This window comes from Esox lucius, chromosome 20 (assembly GCF_011004845.1).
Source record: "Esox lucius isolate fEsoLuc1 chromosome 20, fEsoLuc1.pri, whole genome shotgun sequence".
Taxonomy (NCBI): Eukaryota; Metazoa; Chordata; class Actinopteri; order Esociformes; family Esocidae; genus Esox; species Esox lucius.
The window spans coordinates 35,322,641-35,343,943 of NC_047588.1; the positions used below are offsets into that span (position 1 = coordinate 35,322,641).

At 42.9% G+C, this 21,303-nt stretch overlaps 1 protein-coding gene across 20 annotated transcripts in view; it reads right to left on the reverse strand.

Moving 5' to 3' along the window:
• caska (calcium/calmodulin-dependent serine protein kinase a) overlaps positions 1-18,994 on the reverse strand; it is a 177,585-nt gene extending 158,591 nt beyond the window's left edge. For 9 of the 20 annotated variants that reach the window (XM_034289165.1, XM_034289166.1, XM_034289157.1 and 6 more), the window contains exon 1: positions 18,186-18,993. In XM_034289165.1, the coding sequence (XP_034145056.1) occupies positions 18,186-18,244 (59 nt within the window). In that variant the 5' untranslated portion in view covers positions 18,245-18,993. Of the gene's footprint in view, positions 1-18,185 lie in introns of all 20 variants that reach the window. The other 11 variants (XM_034289169.1, XM_034289168.1, XM_034289167.1 and 8 more) reach the window with 3 other exon arrangements.
• Between the last annotated feature and the right edge of the window lie 2,309 nt (positions 18,995-21,303).

Below are 21,303 nucleotides of genomic sequence, written 5' to 3' on the forward strand. Positions count from 1 at the left end.
CTTATCACCTTAGAGACTCTAGGTGAGGGAATACTCAGTGTCTGAGAGACGTCCTCACTGAGTGTGGGAACTGGCTAATGTCTCTTCAGCACTTCACTCGTCATGCTCTTGTCGATCCGACAAACAGCTCTGTCACTGATTGGATCCACATGGCACAGATTATACTGGCATTGTTGCCTTCTGCGAATTAGACGGCTTGCATGGAACACTTGATTTGAGGCAATCTCAACCTGAAGATCAAGCCAGCACTGGTGCTTTGAGCCGCAACAGCCAGTCATTGTTCAGCTTACTTCAAAACCAAGATGGCCGATTCTAGACGAGTACACAGGTCAGTCATGATATAGGCCACATGTTGTGAACGACTTGGTGCTCTGAATGTGTGAACCCAACCAAGACATGCAGATTTCCTGGGACTGAAAAGACCGCTGATTTGGGAACGCATTAAAAGGTGTCTTTTTCCCTAGTGTTTTGACTAGGAGTGCTCTAAATGTCCATGTTGATCCCAGGCAGGGTGTTTTAGGGGAACTATAGCTCGAATATAATCCTGTAAGGCAGTGGTTTCCTTGGAAATGACTCCTCTTGAGGATAGTTTGAGTGTGTGGTGGGGGCGTGCATACTCTTGCGTCGAGTGTGTATGTGTGTGCTCATTTGTTTGTGTCCATCTGAGTGTGTGCGTGTGTGTGTGTGTGTGTGTGGTGTGTAGGGCCATAACCCAGGTTACTCTGCATTTTGGCAGGAAGGGAGGAAATGACTCGAGATTCAAAAGGCCCAGCAGAAATGAAAGAGAGAGAGAAAATGGCCTAAACAGAGATGGCCAGAAGGCAGGAAGGAGGGAAATTATTCCTAAAATATCATTGGCTGCATCAGCAGCTTGGGCAGATTCATGGCCTGTGTTACTCTGAGTCAGACACCACCAGAATCACCACAGAAAAATAAACCTTCTTGGGTTCCCAAATGATTATGTAATGTTGTCCATATGGACGATGCGGCAAGGTCTGAGCTATTGTTGAGGGTTGAAGAGACAAGATAGAGTTGAATGACGTCCACGTACGAGGCAGGTAGAGGTGAATGACGTCCACATACGAGGCAGGTAGAGGTGAATGACGTCCACGTACGAGGCGGGAGGGTGGTGAATGACGTCCACATACGAGGCGGGGGAGAGGTGAATGACGTCCACGTACGAGGCAGGTAGAGGTGAATGACGTCCACGTTCGAGGCAGGTCGAGGTGAATGACGTCCACATACGAGGCGGGGAGAGATGAATGACGTCCACATACGAGGCGGGTAGAGGTGAATGACGTCCACATACGAGGCGGGTAGAGGTGAATGACGTCCACATATGAGGCGGGTAGAGGTGAATGACGTCCACGTACGAGGCAGGTAGAGGTGAATGACGTCCACGTACGAGGCAGGTAGAGGTGAATGACGTCCACGTACGAGGCAGGTAGAGGTGAATGACGTCCACGTACGAGGCAGGTAGAGGTGAATGACGTCCACGTACGAGGCAGGTAGAGGTGAATGACGTCCACATACGAGGCAGGTAGAGGTGAATGACGTCCACGTACGAGGCGGGAGGGTGGTGAATGACGTCCACGTACGAGGCAGGTAGAGGTGAATGACGTCCACGTACGAGGCAGGTAGAGGTGAATGACGTCCACATACAAGGTGGGTAGAGGTGAATGACGTCCACGTACGAGGCGGGAGGGTGGTGAATGACGTCCACGTACGAGGCGGGTAGAGGTGAATGACGTCCACGTACGAGGCGGGTAGAGGTGAATGACGTCCACGTACGAGGCGGGTAGAGGTGAATGACGTCCACGTACGAGGCGGGTAGAGGTGAATGACGTCCACGTACGAGGCGGGTAGAGGTGAATGACGTCCACGTACGAGGCGGGTAGAGGTGAATGACGTCCACCTACGAGGCGGGAGGGTGGTGAATGACATCAAGGAGGCTAGATAACAGGGGGTGATCCATAGAGAGACACTGCGGGTGTGTCTGCGTGTTTGTATCCATTTCCATCACAATCTGAACTACGGGGCTTCATGAACCAATGTACCTTCTCTGCTAAGTGCATGGGATGTTGTTGGGAAAGTGTGTATTTAAGGAAGGGACGTGTAGCGTTTTCATTCCCCACCTCCTCCTGGTGTGTTGAGATCTGCTTGTTGACTAATTATGCACATATGACACACAGTGAGAGCAGACGGAAGGTAATTAATTAATAATGCATTACTAAACGAGTCACAGCATCAGACAACAGGATCTGCAGTCTCTGATGAGAGAGCAGTGTGATAAAAAGCAGAACATCTTGGCAAGATGCGCTTTTGAGGACGTCTTGATCCGGGCTCTTGTAAGCCGGTCTGGATTTGCTGTGATGCGGAAACTAATGGAAAACGCTGAACTGCTGGAGTTACGGGAATTTATTAGGAGAAGAAAGTGCTAGTTACGCTTGCTATGACACGCTATGATACAAAACCTGCTAAGAAAAAATAAACTAATCCTCTCACTGCTTCTAATTCCTTGTCTGTATACTTTGGCTCAAACCTGTAGGCATTGCCATCAAAATGGGCTTCTTCAGGCATGCAGTCGTCTTTGTGTTCCATCGTTCGTCAAACAAAAATGATAAGTTGTATTAGCTTCTGGTAAACAGATGCGAATAGACTACTAGCTAACATGGACTACAGTTTTGCAAACAACGCCTGTGTCTGGATATAGCCTCCATGGAAACAGATTAATCCACACGGTATTAGCTAATACAATACATTATCCAGAAAGAATAAACAGCAATAACCATTGATCAAATATAAGTAAATCAAACAAACTTAAAACTGTAATAATTTGGGGCAAAAAAGTGTCTCCACAGTCCAGGATTATGCTAGATAATCAGAAAAAAGGCAGCAGGTAAAAAAATTGCTAATATTTCCTTTAAGGCAGTAAAATAAAAACTGTAATTATAGATCCTATGTGGTTCAATATTCAAATTAGCAAGCTGGAAATTCAAGCTCCTGGCCTTCATTGAAAGCCAATTGGTGGTGAGCAAACACGGGGCGTGACTTGTTGAGCTTGGTGTGAGAAGAATATGCAAAATAAACGTCATAACTGTAATCGTACAAGCAAGCTTTTTAGCTATGAATCTGAAAGGAGAGGAACCACAGAACAAATGGTTTGTATTCTTAATTAGCCAGACGGAAGCTAGCTAGAGTTGGCTATCTGGCTTGAACTTCTCTACATGAACTTCTCAAACTTATGTGGAGTTTGCGACCAGCTGTTTTCTAGTGACCGTTTCAGGTGTAAAGCCATTCCAGACCCCAGACTTTGCCGCTGTTGAAATCATCCAGCCCAATGAGACAGCACGCTAGGCTAAAGCTAGGTCAACAAGTTGTCGCTAAAACACATTGGAACACAATAAGCAATAGAATAAGGCTACGCAGCATGGCTCCACTAATCCATGATGAACAGACCCTAAAAAGGAGAGGGGAAGTGACACGTGGGGCCCTGTGTGACATCTGGCACTGAATGCATGTCCATTGTTTTCCCGCATCATGTTAAGAGTCTGAAGTACTAACGCATGCTGCACGTGTGGAATATGGCATCCCTCCCAGATGCCAGTGACACGAGTCAAGTAAAGAAAAAAAGAAAAGATGAAACATATTCTTTGGCAGTGATGTCAGCCCCATCCACAAATGCACAAGTGCACCATGATGGCCACTGGTCTCTGACCGCCACCATCAGCCTCGCTCCACTGGTCTGAATCAGTGACAGTGGCTCATCTTTCATCCCTTCTGTTAGGTAATCTATGTTCCTACCTATGTCTATGTGCCTCTCTTTAGCGACACAATTTTCAGCACTAATCTGGATATGCACACACTTGTTTGCCCACCAAAGCTGACGACCAGAACAGAAAGATTAGATTCGTTGGATAGCTTATTAAAGCTATGGAGTAGTTAATTTAATTCTGTCTTACGTTCAGTCAGTATTACATTTGTGAGGGCAAAGCCATCTCTAGACCGTCATGACTTTGTGAACAGGTTGCCAATTTTGATATTGGCAACCTCTGACAGGTGTTCAGCCCAAAACCTTTAACAGAAACTGCAAAATCTTGTTAGACCAGAAGCCTAAATGGGGTAATCCCTAGATTGCATACACTGTGTAGTACATTTTCCCACACAGACCCCAAACCGAGCTGTGCAGAGTTTTAGCAACCAGGAAATGACAATGATTTCTACACTGGCCACTTACCCCAGGCAAATCTGAAGATCATTCTCATTTTGACAACAAATCTGGGCCGGTTGGGGAGATGAGTCCATAGGCAAACGTAATTAGGTGAATAACACTTTTTGACAATACAAAAATGTATGTTAAAACATCATGTCATGTCAGTTTTTTTGCATGTTTTTTTGGCTGTTATCAAAAATGCCAGGGAAAAAAGTTAATAGTTTAGTTTCTGTAGATCACATCAAGTTTATTGATTCAATTAAATATAAAGCCAAACACTTTTTACCCAGCAGTGGAGCAGAGGTGCAGAAACCCCATCTCTCCACTCCCTCCTTACCCCTCCCTCTGATGTTATAGTAGAAGACTGCTGTCAGTTCCTATGGAACACAAACTCCAAACTGTGTTCCGGAGAGAGAACACTTGGACAATTCCAATTCCAAATTCCGATCATCCCGGAGAGAAGCAATCAAACAGTGCACGCCGTTATCTACCATAATAAAGCATTCGGGTTAGTGACCTGTAAAAGTGCTGCTGTCGCCAACTCCGGCATTAGCCCAGCATCGGGTTCAGCATGGCTAGGCAGACGGTAATGAAGCCAAATCACATCTGACTGTCTCAAATGTTACGGAAAAGCGGTTTCATTCAGAAGGTAACATTTCTGAGAGGGATGTGTGAACACGGCGTTAGGAGTGTTTTCCTTGTCACTGCACACCGAGAGCTGCTGAAGATCATGTTTTCATGGAGTTGAAGAGCGGGATAAATATTTCAGGATCTGAATGTGAGAAGAACACTATGCTGGCGTTTACGGGTAATTGTGCGTGCTAGAACCACTCTCTCAGCACATTTCCCCCTCCGATCCCCTCACTAACAGATTGGCTGATTTTGGCACACACACATACACACACACACACACACACACACACAAGCACGCACACACGCATGCACACACGCATGCACACACACATTATAAATGACGGTTGCTATGTGGATGTTGGCAACTTTTAAGGTCTAGGTTAGGGGCCTTATTTAATAAATATTAAATATATATTCAGAGATACATATCCACACTAAACACATATTTAATCCTAACCAGAACATATAAGATGGTGGGGACATATTTTTGAAGGCGGGGAACATTATTTGCTCTTCATCTGTGCTTGGGGTGACTGCCTGTTGTTCTTGTAATTAAACCTGTAATTGAAATTCTTGTTCAAGGCTGAATTGCATACTGGACATAAAAGCACTTTAAGGGGCAGTTCTAACAAGTCAGGTTCCTCAGACAGTAGCTACCACGTGATGAGCAGCATACGGTAGAGCCCCAGGTCACCATAGTGACATTCGTCGATGCTCTTTCGCACTGGTTTCGACTTGTAATTAAACCCATTTGTTCCAGGTTGGATATTGGACTTGGATGCACTTTAAAGGGACAGTTCTACTATTTGTATTGTTTGTGTGTAACTGCTATTTTAAATGCAGGACCTTTTTGGCCATGCACGCCATGAGCACGTTTGCCGACAATAGGAGAAAAGCATCTGATAACCACTGAAATAAATATGGCGACGGACCGTTGATTCTTCGTGTCTTTTCTGCTACTAGTGGTCCAGGGTCTCTTGTTAAGATCAATGGCATAATGAATTCCACTAAATACCAAGACATCTCAGCCCAAAACCTGGTTGCCTCAGGCAGACTTGGCCGTGGATGGACCTTTCAGCAAGACAATGACGCCAAACATACATCAGAATCAACAGAGAAATGCGGGACCACAAAATCAATGTTATACAATGGCCACCTTTGAGTCCAACTGAAAACCTGTGGTCTGAATTGAAGACGGCAGTCCACAAGCACAAACATAAAACTATCAAGGGTCTTGAAATGTGCTGCACGGAGGAGTGGTCCAAGATCCCTCCGAAAGTGTGTGCCAAGCTTGTCAGACTTTGCAGGAAGAGGTTCAGTGCTGCAATCCACTCCAGGGGAGGCTTAACAAAACACAGACTGTAGGGGTGTCAATACTTTTGAAACCCATGTTGTTTGCTCAATTTCAAGAAGGGTGCCAATACTTTGAGTCGACTGTCTTTGTTCTAGGACTGCAACACGTATTACACTAAACTTAAATCAACACTAAATCAACTAGTAAAATCCATCAACTTCCATTTTGCCCACAATTAGTACATTACATTTTGGCCCTACTATTCTACGTTTGTTGTTTGACCCCTATAAGCGAACACAACAATCTCACGCGCATTACCTGAAACATTCCGGAGCCTGCAGGCAGCAGCAAACCAGCGCGGCGGGCCCTAACGTGCAGCCCAAATATTTTGAAGCACCGGCATATTTCAAAGAGAAAAATAGGTTTGTCACGGATTCGTCGCGGTAGCTCACAACCACGCCGGCGAAAGCTACATCTGTCACACTTGCAGCTGTACAGAGCGGCAGACTGCTCGTCCCAAAAGGTAAGCATAGAACAAATGACCAAGTCACATAGATCCTTAAATCGCTGCTAAGAAAAAAGTCAGACTGCCTGTATAAAGAAATTACTGCATTTGAATGTGTAATGCCCTTATAACAGAAGATCAGTGAACATGCAAAAGTTTTACGACACCGGAGTCCTATTAAAGTAATTTATTTGGATAGTAACTGTTTAATTGTAAAGAAATGTATTATATTAATGTGTTTATACATATTATGTACAGTTAGGTCCGGAAATAATTGGACACAGTTTTGTTATTTTGGCTGTTTACCAAAATATATTCAAGTTAGAGTTAAATTATGTGCATCCTCTCAGCTTTAATAGACTCTGTGCACCAGCGTAGTGAGGAACTTCCGCTTTTGTCTAGAAGTCTGCATTGCAGTTTCCGGTTTACTTACTAATACTCATCCGCATTAGTAAACACCTAAACTCACAACAAGATGAGTGATGCTGTTGTACGGAAAAAAAAGAAATATAATGTACGTGACTCATTTAAGTTTCAAGGTACAAGTGGGGCATAATTTTAATCAGGAGAATGTCATCTTTTTAATAAAATATGGCTCGCGCCATTCAATAACGCTAGACTAGAAATAGTGAGAAAAGGCGATTTTTTTATATACTTCCACGTAACGCAGGTTTAAGCGCAATTAATACCATATAGGACCAGATGTTTACTTCCTATGCCAGTTGTTATTTTTCAGTTTCGTTGTGAAATGAGGTTACAGTAGTAAAATAAAAGAGGAGACCTGTTTTGGTGCTTTTTTGAGGCTATAGAATTTTAAGCTTCATTCAGGTTAGAAGAGGCTGAACGAAGGTTTGTTTCAATTCAGTTGCTATGGGGACGCGCTAGCGTTCCAGCTCAGCCAGCGTTCTTTTGAGGCTAGGGTGAATTTTTATGCGTTCTATTGTCCTGCCTAATACTACACTAAAAAGGAACACGTCGCTAACTAGCTTAGCCGACTACTTACCCTCGTAGTTGTGTGTGCCAAGCTTGATACTCGATATGTAGAGTTTGAATCCCTTGTTCCGCTTGCTTGTTGGAGCAGGGGACCAGGCATTAACAATTCGATGGACATCACTAATGCTTATTTTAGGCAGGTATTGGAGACATCTACTAAAAACTTTTGGGCAACGCGGGTGATCACCTTAAGTAAACCGGAAAATGATATGCCGATATCTGGCTAAAGCGGAAGTTCGTCCATACGCTTGTGTACAGAGCCTATAGGAGGGTATTCACATCCAAATTGGAAGAAGAGTTTAGGAATTACAGCTCTTTAATACGTAGCCCCCGCTTTTCCAAGGGACCAAAAGTAATTGAATAATTGACTCAGAAGCTATTTCATGGACAGGTGTGGGCTATTCCTTGATTATTTCTTGATCAATTAAGCAAGTAAATGGTCTGAAGTTGATTCCAGGTGTTGCATTCGCATTTGGAAGCTGTTGCTGTGAACCCACAACACGAGGTCAAAGGGGCTCTCAATGCAAGTAAAACAGGCTATCCTTAGGCTGTAAAAAAGCAGAGAGATAGCAGGAACATTAGAGATGGTAAATAGAAGGGGGCAGAAAATGTACAAGTATTTACAAGCATTAAGTATATGTTTATTACTATTAGAATGTGCAAAAAGTATTAGGTATATGTTACAAGGGGGACAATAGTTGTTCGGAGCCAAATGGCAATTTAAAAATGGCATTCAGGATGTGCAAACAAGGCAAATGAAGAAGTGATGTATTAAGGTAACATGTGCACCCAAGATGCAGAGATAGCAGCAATGAGTGCAGAAACTGCTTCCGCTGGAGCTCTGCGGTGGCAGGAAGCTGGGCAATGTAGTAGCAGCTAAACCACACTGTGGCGAGAAAAAAAAATAAATACTCAAATGTATTTCAGCTCATGAAACATTGGACCAGAGGGGTGTACTCCGAAGCGAGGTTACTGACTCATCGAAGGTAACTTCAGGAGTAACTTGGTGACGTCATGTGTAACTTCACGATTAACCTGTACTACGAAAGGTGAATACGTTTTATCCAAGGTATGCTGTCATGGCAATTTACGCTGCATCTCTAAACTGCTCAGAGCAGGTTATCTTCGTGGTTAACTCAATGTTACCCAACATAAGCACCGCCCAGTCACATTTGGAAGACCCAATTGACATTGGCGGAAGGATTGTGAGAGTCTCGCTCCACAGGGTGAGGGTGTTTAGAGACCCTGTAACTCCACTAGTTTACCCCCATGATGTATGGATTCTCACCTGAGGGAATACCGTATCTTTGCCGGCTTCTAGGGCCAGATGCTCCAATGCCACTCGCCAGGGTAATGCCCTCACTGTTGAACAGACAAGTGTGCCTTACACTGCGATATTTTGCCAGTGGACATTTCGTGCATTCCATCGACGATGGTGAACATCTGAGCAAGAATACTGTGTATGCTGTACAGTGGGCAAGGTGGTACTTGCTCTCACTAAACTGCTGGATGTATTAATTGTGCTCCCTGGCCATTTAAGTGTTCTAAAGATAAACAAGGCTTTTTTATGTTATCGCATGTAATTCACAATATAAAACACTTGATCTATTTTTAATATGCATAAGCAGGGCCTATATACAGAACAATTTTTTTCCATAGGAATCCCGAGGGTGATTGGTGCGATTGATTGTATGCATACCCCCATTAGAGCGCCCCTGGGAGAACATGGGGGGGGTATGTTAATAGGAAGTAATTTCACAGCATTAATGTGCAGGTATTTGGTCATTCAATTCATACAGGTAGCCCTAGAACCTAGGTGCTTTATGGAGTAGGTTAGATCTTAAATCATTAACATCCTGCATTGCCTAACGCGCCCCTTATAGGCAAACGCGCACAAACTCCAATTAAGTTAACACAGAGTCAACTAACAAACATCGCGTTCAACAACAATTTAGGCAATCAGAGTGTGTCAAACCTGACTTTCATTGATAACCCAGAGTAAAATCTGAGTAGGTTGAACCCACTTCGTAGTACACCCCTCAAGTCTTTACATGTTGTTCACATTTTGGTTCAATGTAAAAAGCAACACCACATACATTGTTTGCCATGTTTTTTTATTATTCGAATAATCAAGCATTTCAAGCATAGAATAATCAATTATAAAAAACAATCGATGGCCGCAGCCCTAACTTGTAACTTGCATAACTAAGCATTAAGTCCAGATGGGATGTGGTACATGGCCAGTATACCACAGCTAACAGCTGCTCTTAGGAACGACGCATTGCGGTTAATTGGCCGTTATACATGCACAACACAAGAAATGTGAGACATGAGGTTTTTCTTTCAGTAGCTATCACGTGACAAGCTGCATACTGTAGGTTGGGGCCAGTGCGAAGCTCAGTCAATGAGCATCGCACTGGTTTGCCACCAATATCTCAGAATTTGTTCTTTGACTTTGTTTGCCCACAAACACTGAGGTTGGACTTAGGTTGGGTTAGGTTAAGGCATTCAAAAATGGTTAGGATCATTCCACCTAATTTAAGTACAGGCTAAGGTTTGGACCATTCTGACTCATTTAGGTACAGCCTAAGGTTAGGATACATTCCACCTAATTTAAGTACAGGCTAAGGTTTGGATCATTCCACCTAATTTAAGTACAGACTAGGGCTGCACGATATAATTTCAGCATCAACATTGCAATGTACGCATACGCAATAGCCACATCGCGGAATGTGCGTTTTAGTAAGGTAAACATATCAGTCTACAATTTTTTTTTTAAAGTTTATTATTATTATTATTATTATTATTTTAAACACGGTTCGTTGCTGCACTTAGTTGACATGCAGGCACTGCTGGCACGTGACGAAATGATGAGCGAGGAACAGGCAAAAAAATGGAGAATTTTGTTGCAAAAAGAAATGCATCGTCAATAACATGGAAATATTTTGTCTACAGACAGGATGATGTTGACCAAAAACAGGTACTTTGTCGAGAGTGCCTTGTAATTGTTGCCACAACAAGACCAATTTGTTTGATCATTTAAGGCGGCACCACAAATCTTCGTATGATGAGTGCAAAGCATCTCAATGCCATCCAAAGAAAAAAATCTATTTCGGATGCATTTGCCAGTATTACACCATATGAGAAAGGTTCCAAATGGCAGAGAGAAATCACAGATTCAATAACATTTCAAGTCGCCAAAGACATGGTACCAATTAACACAGTTACCAAAGAGGGTTTTTAAAACATAATCCGTTTGCTTGACAAGTGGTATGAAATGCCATCACGCAACTATTTCTCAAGTTTCCACCCCAGAGCTGTACGAGAAATGCAAGGCACAAGTTGAAAAAGAGCTGTCACAAGTGGAATATTATACAGCAACAACGGACTTGTGGTCCAGCCGGACAACTGAGCCCTACATAAGTCTGACTGTACACTTTATTAATGAGGACTTCCACATGAAAAGTAGCTGTTTGCAAACATAATTTTTCCCAGAGGATCATACAAGTGGGAACATCGCAACAGGGATGAGAGAAGCTTTAGCTGATTGGGGCCTAGATGAGAGTCGTCTAGTCTATATTACAACAGACAATGCTGCGAACATGGTGAAGGCTGCACCTGAACAAGTGGACCAAATTGCAGTTCTTTGGACGCAGACTGCATCTTGTAAGTTGGTATGCCGAATTGCGCATTCTATTTTAATACTGTTGCTATTGCCATACTATTACTGTTACGTATTATTACCTAGCAACCTGTTCTGAAATATAGAAATTTTCATGAGTTTCATAAATTTTTATTCTAGAGGATGGGGCTGGGGAAGAATGAAGGATACAGCCTGTCCGGTTGATACTCAAAGCTCTTTCTGAAGACATCCTGTATTTTTTCATATCGCAATATATATCGCAGAAAAACAAAATATTGCAATGTCAGTTATTTCCAATATTGTGGAACCCTAATACAGGTTAAGGTTTGGATCATTCCACCTGATTTAAGTACAGACTAAGGTTTGGATCATTCTGACTGATTTAGTTATGAGCTAAGGTTTGGATCATTCTGACTGTTTAAGGCGGGGCTGCCCAAACCTGTTCCTGGAGATCTACGGTCCTGTAGGTTCTCACCAATTCTAATTTAGTACACCTGATTCAAATAATTAGCAAGATGAAAACCTAAAACAGGGGGTCACAAATGAGGTTGGAGAGAAAACCTACAGGACAGTAGATCTCCAGGAAAAGGGTTGGACAGCTCTGGATTAAGGGAAGGGCAACGATTTAAGATAGGGCAAAAAATATATAACCCTCTTTGTTGGTGGCATTAAAGGAGTGGCAACAAGTCCTTGGGAACTACGAACATTGACTATTGGATTAGATCTGGTATTACCTGAACAGCTTTCCCGTGGACTGGTAAGGAATTATGCATGAATGGGGGACATAAGTCAGCTTTGAGTCATAATATTGTTGGTAACCTAACACCCAACCTAATGCCAATGGTTGTTTGCTCTTTCATAATGCTGTTTAACCCCTAGCTAACCCTCCACCAAGCACATTGTTAAGAATTACGATGGAATGCCTGCTTGCTAAAGCAGGTCAAAACACACACACACAGACACACATGGAGACAGTCACAAACACACACTACTGACCCAATTACCCATTAAAGAGCCATAAAACCACATAATTAGCCAATCTCTGGTGGAATGCACTGGTGGCAAAGAAAATACTATACTACTCAAGGGACGGGACAAAAAAAGATGCACACAGTATCCTTTATGAATATAACTAATCACAGAGACAGAAGAACCATAACCATAATCCTGACCTAACTGTAACCATAATCCTGACCTAACTGTAACCATAATCCTGACCTAACTGTAACCATAACCCTGACCTAACTGTAACCATAACCCTGACCTAACTGTAACCATAACCCTGACCTTACCGTGACATTAATACTGACCTAACCATAACCATAATCCTGACCTAACAGTAACCATAATCCTGACCTAACCGTAACCATAATCCTAACCTAACCGTAACCATAATCCTAACCGTGACCTTTGCAGCATACAACTCAAAATGTGAGCCATGATTCGTAAATACATAGCATACAATCCACACATGTAAACCGTGATCTGTAAATACACAGCAGCGAATACATGATTCGTATATATAGAGCATTAAACTCATAAATGCGTAGTTTGAAACATAAAAAAAGTCACTATCCACAAACAAACACTTGACTCGTTTCTAAAATAGCATTTGTATAAATGTAACCAGATTTGTCAATCAACACTTTAATGGAATTGTCGAGTGTGCTTTTGTGGATCAAGTTGTGTGCATGTTGTGTGCAAAATAACAACACTTTTGCAGTTGCATTTGGAGTTCAGGTCACAGGTCAATGATCAACAAATATGAGAGAGACCACTAGTCAACATCTCGTAATTTCCTTTTTCATGTACTTTTAGATTATTAGATTATAATTACATTATTGTTAGATTATTCCTCTATAATGAAAAGTGTTATTTTTCGGCACTACTGGTTAGATGTTAACCGCATTTCGTTGTACTGTACTTGTACGTTCAATGACAAAGTTTCATCTAAAGTTTTTCGTACGATATTTTGTGAAGTGGATCAAAATGACAGTTACAGTCCATCACGTAACTTTTTGGCCACTGTTTCCTCTTCCATCTCTGTTGTTTCGCTGTCTCCCTGAGCCACACTCATCTTCCTGCTTTTCTGTCCTTTCTTTTCTTTCGCCCCCGACTCATTACACGGTCTCTCTCTTCACTCACACGCTGTCCAAGTAGGCACACACGTCACTGATGTGCGCCACAGGGTTTGTGTTTGCGTAGTGGACCCGTGTGCTCACACTTGCATGTGACAGGACAACTGGCCATTGAAACACGATCATTCTATAGTGGTTTCAAGCGGCCTCTAAATTGAACACATCGGAGCCAACACAGCCAAAGGACGCATCTCTCCACAAAATAAATGGAATAACGCATACTTTTTGCAAACATTACCGATTTTGATATTGCGCAACGTGATAATGAGATAACGGTACTGAGTCAATATATCGTGGATCTGCTGCTGTGTTTTTAAGGATCACAGGTTTACAGGTGTGGATGGTATGCTGTGTATTTACAAATCATGGTTCACATGTTTGAGTTGCATGCTGTGAATACAAACATTTTGGCAGTATATCTCCATACAGTCAGCTCCAACTTCAACAACCTCACACAACCACAACATATCTAAACTATCAGTTTAGAAAAAAACTCTGTTTTTACACTTTGCCATGATGGAATAAAGACCAAAATAATAGGTTTAATGAGATCTAGTGAAAGAAACACATACCTTATGAAAACAAAAATTGAACATTTCAAGTAAGAAACTAGTTGATAACTGACATTAACAGAAATGGCAGCACCATATCTGCCCCAGTCACTGCAGCTGAAAGCAAGGGAGAGCGTTTTTATTACTATTATTTATTTTTACAATTCAAGTCTAGTCCCAGCTCGGCCGGATTACATTCTTTACAGCACAGTCCAAGCCCGGCCAGAGCCCTCTACAGTAGACCTAAATCCGTCGTTGAAACAACAGTGACGACGTTGTTAAATATACCTTGAGTTTGTATGCAGGCATGTGAGTGTGCCATGATCCATATTTGGGGGTAAATATGATTCCTATTCTGTGTCCATTGAAGCTGCCCATTCAGAGATGGATAAGTAACTGGGCTGGGCTGGGCTGAACTTCACTGGATTATGGTTTAGTGTATGATGGCTGAGACTGCTATAAACTCTACTGACTAGTGCAGAGGTATTTCATTTGTTACCCAGCAAGGGCTGGATGACCACGTAGAACCGAAAAACAAGGACCGGATGACCACGTACAACAGAAAATCAAGGGCCGGATGACAACGTAGAACCGAAAAATCAAGGCCCGGATGACCACGTAGAACCGAAAAACAAGGACCGGATGCCCACATAGAACAGAAAAATCAAGGACCGGATGACCACGTAGAACCGATAAAACAAGGACCGGATGATCACGTAGAACCGAAAAACAAGGACCGGTTGACCACGTAGAACAGAAAATCAAGGACCTGATGACCGCGTAGAAAAGAAAATCAAGGACCGGATGACCGCGCAGAACAGAAAATCAAGGACCGGATGACCACGTAGAACCGAAAATCAAGGACCGGATGACCACGTAGAACCAAAAAACAAGGACCGGATGACCACGTAGAACAGAAAATGAGTCAAGGTTTCTATGGGGACCAGAGTTTTAGAACATATTTTGTTGGTAGAACATTTAACTTCATCTTAACATTAAAGGTGAGAATTACTCCACCAAAGCAGCATTCTGATGCATGGAATGAGATATAGAGAGGTCAACAGCCTGAGACCAGTCCAGAGCAGTGAGTTTCCCTGCAGCCTGAGACCAGTCCAGAGCAGTGAGTTTCCCTGCAGCCTGAGACCAGTCCAGAGCAGTGAGTTTCCCTGCAGCCTGAGACCAGTCCAGAGCAGTGAGTTTCCCTGCAGCCTGAGACCAGTCCAGAGCAGTGAGTTTCCCTGCAGCCTGAGACCAGTTGAGAGCAGTGAGTTTCCCTGCAGCCTGAGACCAGTTGAGAGCAGTGAGTTTCCCTGCAGCCTGAGACCAGTCCAGAGCAGTAAGTTTCCCTGCAGCCTGAGACCAGTCCAGAGCAGTGAGTTTCCCTGCAGCCTGAGACCAGTCCAGAGCAGTGAGTTTCCCTGCAGCCTGAGACCAGTCCAGAGCAGTGAGTTTCCCTGCAGCCTGAGACCAGTCCAGAGCAGTGAGTTTCCCTGCAGCCTGAGACCAGTCCAGAGCAGTGAGTTTCCCTGCAGCCTGAGACCAGTCCAGAGCAGTGAGTTTCCCTGCAGCCTGAGACCAGTCCAGAGCAGAGAGTTTCCCAGGGGCCTGAGACCAGTCCAGAGCAGTGAGTTTCCCTGCAGCCTGAGACCAGTCCAGAGCGGTTAGTTTCTCTGCGGCCTGAGACCAGTCCAGAGCAGTGAGTTTCCCAGGGGCCTGAGACCAGTCCAGAGCAGTGAGTTTCTCTGCGGTCTGAGACCAGTCCAGAGCTGCCATCGCTGTATCAGTCTGATATTGAGGAGTGTCTCCTTATTGGATGAGGTGTTCCATCAAGTGTAACAGAAGCCTCCATGGCCACACAGGGATCTGCCACAACTGCATCAGACACAGTCACTAGCTCACAAACACACACACACACACACACACACACACACACACACACAAGCTGACAGACAGGATTTGTGTCCGAGGTCACTGTTCTAAAAATGAGAGCTTAGGCCTAAATCCTGCTCACACACACACCTAAATCTCATTCACACACACACACACACACACACACATACATACATACATACCCCCTGGAACAGCATACTGCACAAACCTTGCTCTTCCCCACATAGTCCAGAGCTAAGCCAACCTATATATAGGCCCATCTCATCACTATGCATCTAACCTCCATCTAAAACCCTGAGGAGCTGGAGCGTTAAGCTTTTAAAGGAATGCCTTCACGAACCGCTCTGTTGTTGTTTAGCAGGGCTTCCCTTCTCTTCGCTAATCTCTTTTCTCCCAGGATCAAATCAAATGAATACTTCTCCACTTCGTTGCGTTCAACTGAGCTTGAGTCCGGCTGGCCAGGACTGATCAAAACACTGATAGAGTTGTTCAAACGTTGTTCAAGCGACGCAAAGCACACCATAACTGACAGAAACAGAGTAAGTGTGTCCGCAAGTCAGGCGAATGGTGGAGACATGAGGTATTCCTTCCTCTTCTGTTGTCTCTCTCGATATCTGTTCAAGTTGATCGGCAGCTGGGCTAGACTAGGGCTGGACTGGGCCTGGATGGTAGCAGCTGCAGCGAAACACAGAACATGGATCAGATTACGTTATCTACAGTCCTGACCCTAACCATGTGCGACTAAATGCTTCAAGGCGCTTCACATGGGTTGGTCCACCATGTGGAAATTAGGTAATCAACAAGAACATTACGCTTTATTCCAAACTAAATCGCCCCTCCCCTGGCACCATAACATAGTGGAGATTCACACTATGGGACTTTTTCCCTTTTGGTTTCATCCACCAGTTTCCAATTAATGTTCCTGATCAAAAACCCTGTATATTTCACAGCGATTTGGTTGGTACAATTATACCCTACAATAATTACTGCATGTCTTCTCATAGAAATGAAAGAAAGACAATGTTTAACACTTTCTTAACTGGTCGTAGACCAGTGGGAAGGATGTAGTGGGATTGAATGTCATCAGGCTGTCTGGCTACATGGCTTTAAGTACCAAAGTCGCTGGAGTACGTGACACTGTACAATTTGTGTATTACAAACTAACTCCTGCCGATGTACTGCTTGCACACAGAAAGAGGACTTTCGCGTGACAATTTTTCACACAGCTTTTAGACCTGCCTAAACATGTTACAGTAGGCCCAATGCCCAGTCAGAACACACACCACACACACACACACCATACACACAAACACTGGCCATTTGCAACATAACCTGATCCTGTCAATATGATTTGTGTTGTTTTGCATTGGTCTTTTTGAGCCAGATTTAATACCTGATTTTCAAGTAAAGGCACTTGCTATCTGCATGAAAACCAAAATATCAACTAACCTAAGAGCTCATTCATTATATTTTAAACCCTTTCTTTCTGTTGTTTAGAGGCATACCTCTCTCTCTTTCCAGAATTGTTTAATTACCAAAAAGTCGCAACTCCATTACTATGTAATTAGAGTGCAACTGGAATGCAAATGTCACAGTTGACAGAGCACCAAAGACATAACTGAACAGACAGCGAGAGAGACAGACACCCACTGGCAGGGTTCGAATGCATTTATTGGGACACGAGGCCTGTTGATCCCCATTCATTTACCATAATCATCGTTCTGGTGTGTCATCGTCGTCATCCTACACTGAGAGCCTCAAACCCACACGCACATCAGCTGAGGAGGAGGACTCGCTCACAATACGTAGAATAGAATAAACAGCACAGAATATGTGGATGTCATTGCAGGGACAACGCATAGCACCTAGAGCATAAGGGGAAGAGAGAAACGTGCATTTCACTGGTTCTGATATAACTGGATTTCAATGCGGAAGACATTCTACTAGCGCAATAATTGCATGTAGCCTAGGTCACAACTGCAAGTGATAAAATTCTGTTAGCATTTAGTACGTCAGCATACACATGGATGCCACATATGATTATTGCCATCCCATCTCTATAAGAAATCACAGCCCACAAATAGCTGCCAATGCCAATGAAAGAATGTGGGGGGAGAGAAGTATTGCATGGGAGATTGATGGCTATTAACAACATTGTGTAACTAGGACTGGCAATATGTCTTGTGTGTGTGTGTGTGTGTCTGAGAGAGAGATAACCGTGTGTGTAGGTGTACGTACACATAGACAACTCTCGACAGGGGACCAACACATTCGAGGAGCTACAATACAGCCGCAGCATGTAATAAAAAGCAACGTGACACTTACTTTCCAATGACCTCACACAGTTCGTACACATCTTCAAACAGTACGTCGTCGTCCGCCATGGTCCAACAAGGCTGGGGAAATAATTCCCCCGAAATCCGTTCCGAAACGTATGTTCCAAAGCAAATAACCACAACCAACTGACGTTTAATGTGTGTAAAAACAAATGGGCTCTGTTCACTGTAGCCTGGGCTACTTGAAGCGTATACTAATTACTAAACAGTTCGGAATTAATGTTCCCCAATCACAACATTCCAACGGCTATAAAACGATTGTTTCTCCAAAACGCCGTTTCTCCACGAGTGGTTCGGCTATTGGTCAAATCTTCAAGCCAACGTAAGTTACTCGATAATTCCTTTTGCTGCCTTCGGTTCGGCCCCACCTTGCCCGGGTTTCCCGGTTTCCAACTTAGGCTACTCCTCCCAGCCTACCTTCAAATTCTCAAAGGTTATAAACAACTTGAGTCGCGTGCCAGTCCGCTGATCCGCGGTTGTCAACCCTCTACAATGCACGTAGGCTGCAAACCGTTTAACAAAACTATATGCTGACTAACTAGCCTACTCTGCAGCTTACTGAGTTGATAACAAAACAAATTATTCACTGTAAATAATGTACATTCCAAAGAACATCCGAATATTGTAGATTATTCACATCCCGAAAGAGGTGAAAAGGTTAGTTTCGTCCCCTTTGAAATGCGCGCATACTGTCTGTGCACACCCCAACTCGATCCGCTAGATAACTACCAAGTGGAGATGGGATTTAGAGGCTCGCTCCAACCTCTCTCTCTTTCACTTTTCGTTGCGCCTATTTTCCTCTCTTCCTCTTTCGCTTCTCGTCCAGAGAGCTTCCAGAATAACCAAGCTCCTCCCATCCAAGGTTATGAAACTGCCCCGCTTTCCTCCATTACGGTTCTTTAGGAGCATCTGCGTTCCGGATTCCCAATGTTGAAACATACGGTGTTTGAGCCAAGATGACGAAGCTTGAGACCCGTAAAATAAAACTGAGAAGCAGTTTCCTGAATACCTTTTAACTTCAGTTCTTGCATCGTTCACCTTTGACAACCCTAATCAGCAAGTACTCTTGGGCATTTTAAGACATCTCTATGAATTATTTAACTCAAAGAGAACTCAAGCTGTGTTATTGAATCAATTTAAACTATAGACTAAGACGATAAGACCATATTAACTATCTGGACGTGACTACAGTCGTTGCCAAAAATATTATTCTAATAATGCACCTTTTCATCTAGAAAACTGTTGAAATTGCAAAAGCTATTTTGGTATATATATCTATTTCTATGATTTGTAGTTGAACTAAACTAAACCAAATCAAATAATTTCAATAATTTTCTTAGGCTTATCTTATTCCACAAATAAATCCTTAAATGACCTGAACAATATACATTATTATTGGTGATTGTAGAAATAGTTGCAAATAGTCAGATTTCAAGCAGATGATTTTCCTTTACTTGGCCCAATGGTGAGTTATACTGGTAGTGCCTGCAATATGAATTATATTAATTTAACAATTTTCAAAGGGAAAGGGACTTACTGTGTGTGTGTACCACGATGAGCATGAAGAAAAACAATGAAAACCACGTAACTGTCTGAGGAGGTCTGATAAGATTTTAGCTAAGCATGAACAATCTCAAGGCTACAAGTCCATCCCCAGAGACATTACTGTCCCTGTTTCCACTGTACATAGTGCTAACTAGAAGGTTAATGCCCTTGACACTGTTGGACGTGGCTGCATGAGAAGACTGGATGGAATAGAGCAACAAAGATTTGTCCAAGTGGTGGCACCTCGCTCAACTGCCGCACAGACTCAAACTGACAGTTTCAACTAGCACCATCCGGTGCCATCTCAACGAAAGGGCAATCTGCTGAGAGAGAGACAAAAACGTCTGACTGCATTTTGCCAGAACACACCTGAGCATGCCAAAGTCCTTCGGGGACAACCTTCAGTTTACAGAAGAGTCCACATTATAGCTTTTTGGTAATGCTCACACATTGATATAGATAATGTAAAGATAATGTAAAGTGTATAAGGTGTGTGGGGGGGTAGTGTTTAAAAGTTATGGTGATAGTCTCTGCTTCAAGATATAAATATTTTTATTATGGTATTATTATAGCGCTATGGGTTATGTAATCCATGGTTATGTATGAGAAGTTGTGGTTTGTGGGGTTACGACAGTTATGATTTATTGCATCTTCCTTTCTTATTGTAATTTCTTTTTTGTTGTTATTCTAGCTATTACTGTCTTATTACAGTATTATTACCAATTAATTCGAAATATAAAATAATATTTGAAATATTGTGTGGTAATTGATTTTCTGTTTTCTGTTTTTCTCTATTTGTAATAAATGCAAAACACAGTGTACACCTTACCCTTTGTGTGCCTTGCCATCCATTCTTATGATTAACGTTTAGTGCCAAGAAGAGGTTCCTCTACCCTCACTGGCTATGGTAAAGTGACAGTAGCCTACTTTAGTTTATGTGCAAAACTAACATGACTTGCTTTGACTGTAGACTGTCATAAACACAAATTATAATAGTCCTGTGGTAAATTCTTCCAAGCTTCCTGCAGCTGGTTGCTTTCCATCCTTCTCCCTGTCCAAGTGATCCTACAGTACACTGCTCCAGTGATGCTGAGATCTTGGCTCTGAGGTGACCAATATAATGATCTGTGTTCCATCTGCAGACTTCCAACCCACGTTGGGTTAAATGTCTCTGCAGATTTTGGGTTCAATATCGTGCTGAAAGGCAAGGTATTTGCCAATCAGTCAATGATTGCCATTTCTTTGTAAGTCTTTTACTCACTGGCACCCATGTGTGCTTTGGTGCCAGATTTCTACCAGATGCTGAGGAAGCCCTTCACTAGTTTTCCATCTGTCCCTCAAGGAAGTGACCTTTAAGGACTGTTCATCAAATGCAAACAGATTTTTCTGTCTTTTCTGTCATTTTCTGTTCTCAACTTGCCCCCTTTTATATACATTTCTTAATTAATTTTTTTCTAGCCATCTCCCAAAATATCAGTATCCTGTTGGACAACAACTTCTGCAATTTTCTTGTCTGCTATGTCATTTGGATCCCCATATACAATTTGGATTCCTTCAAAGGT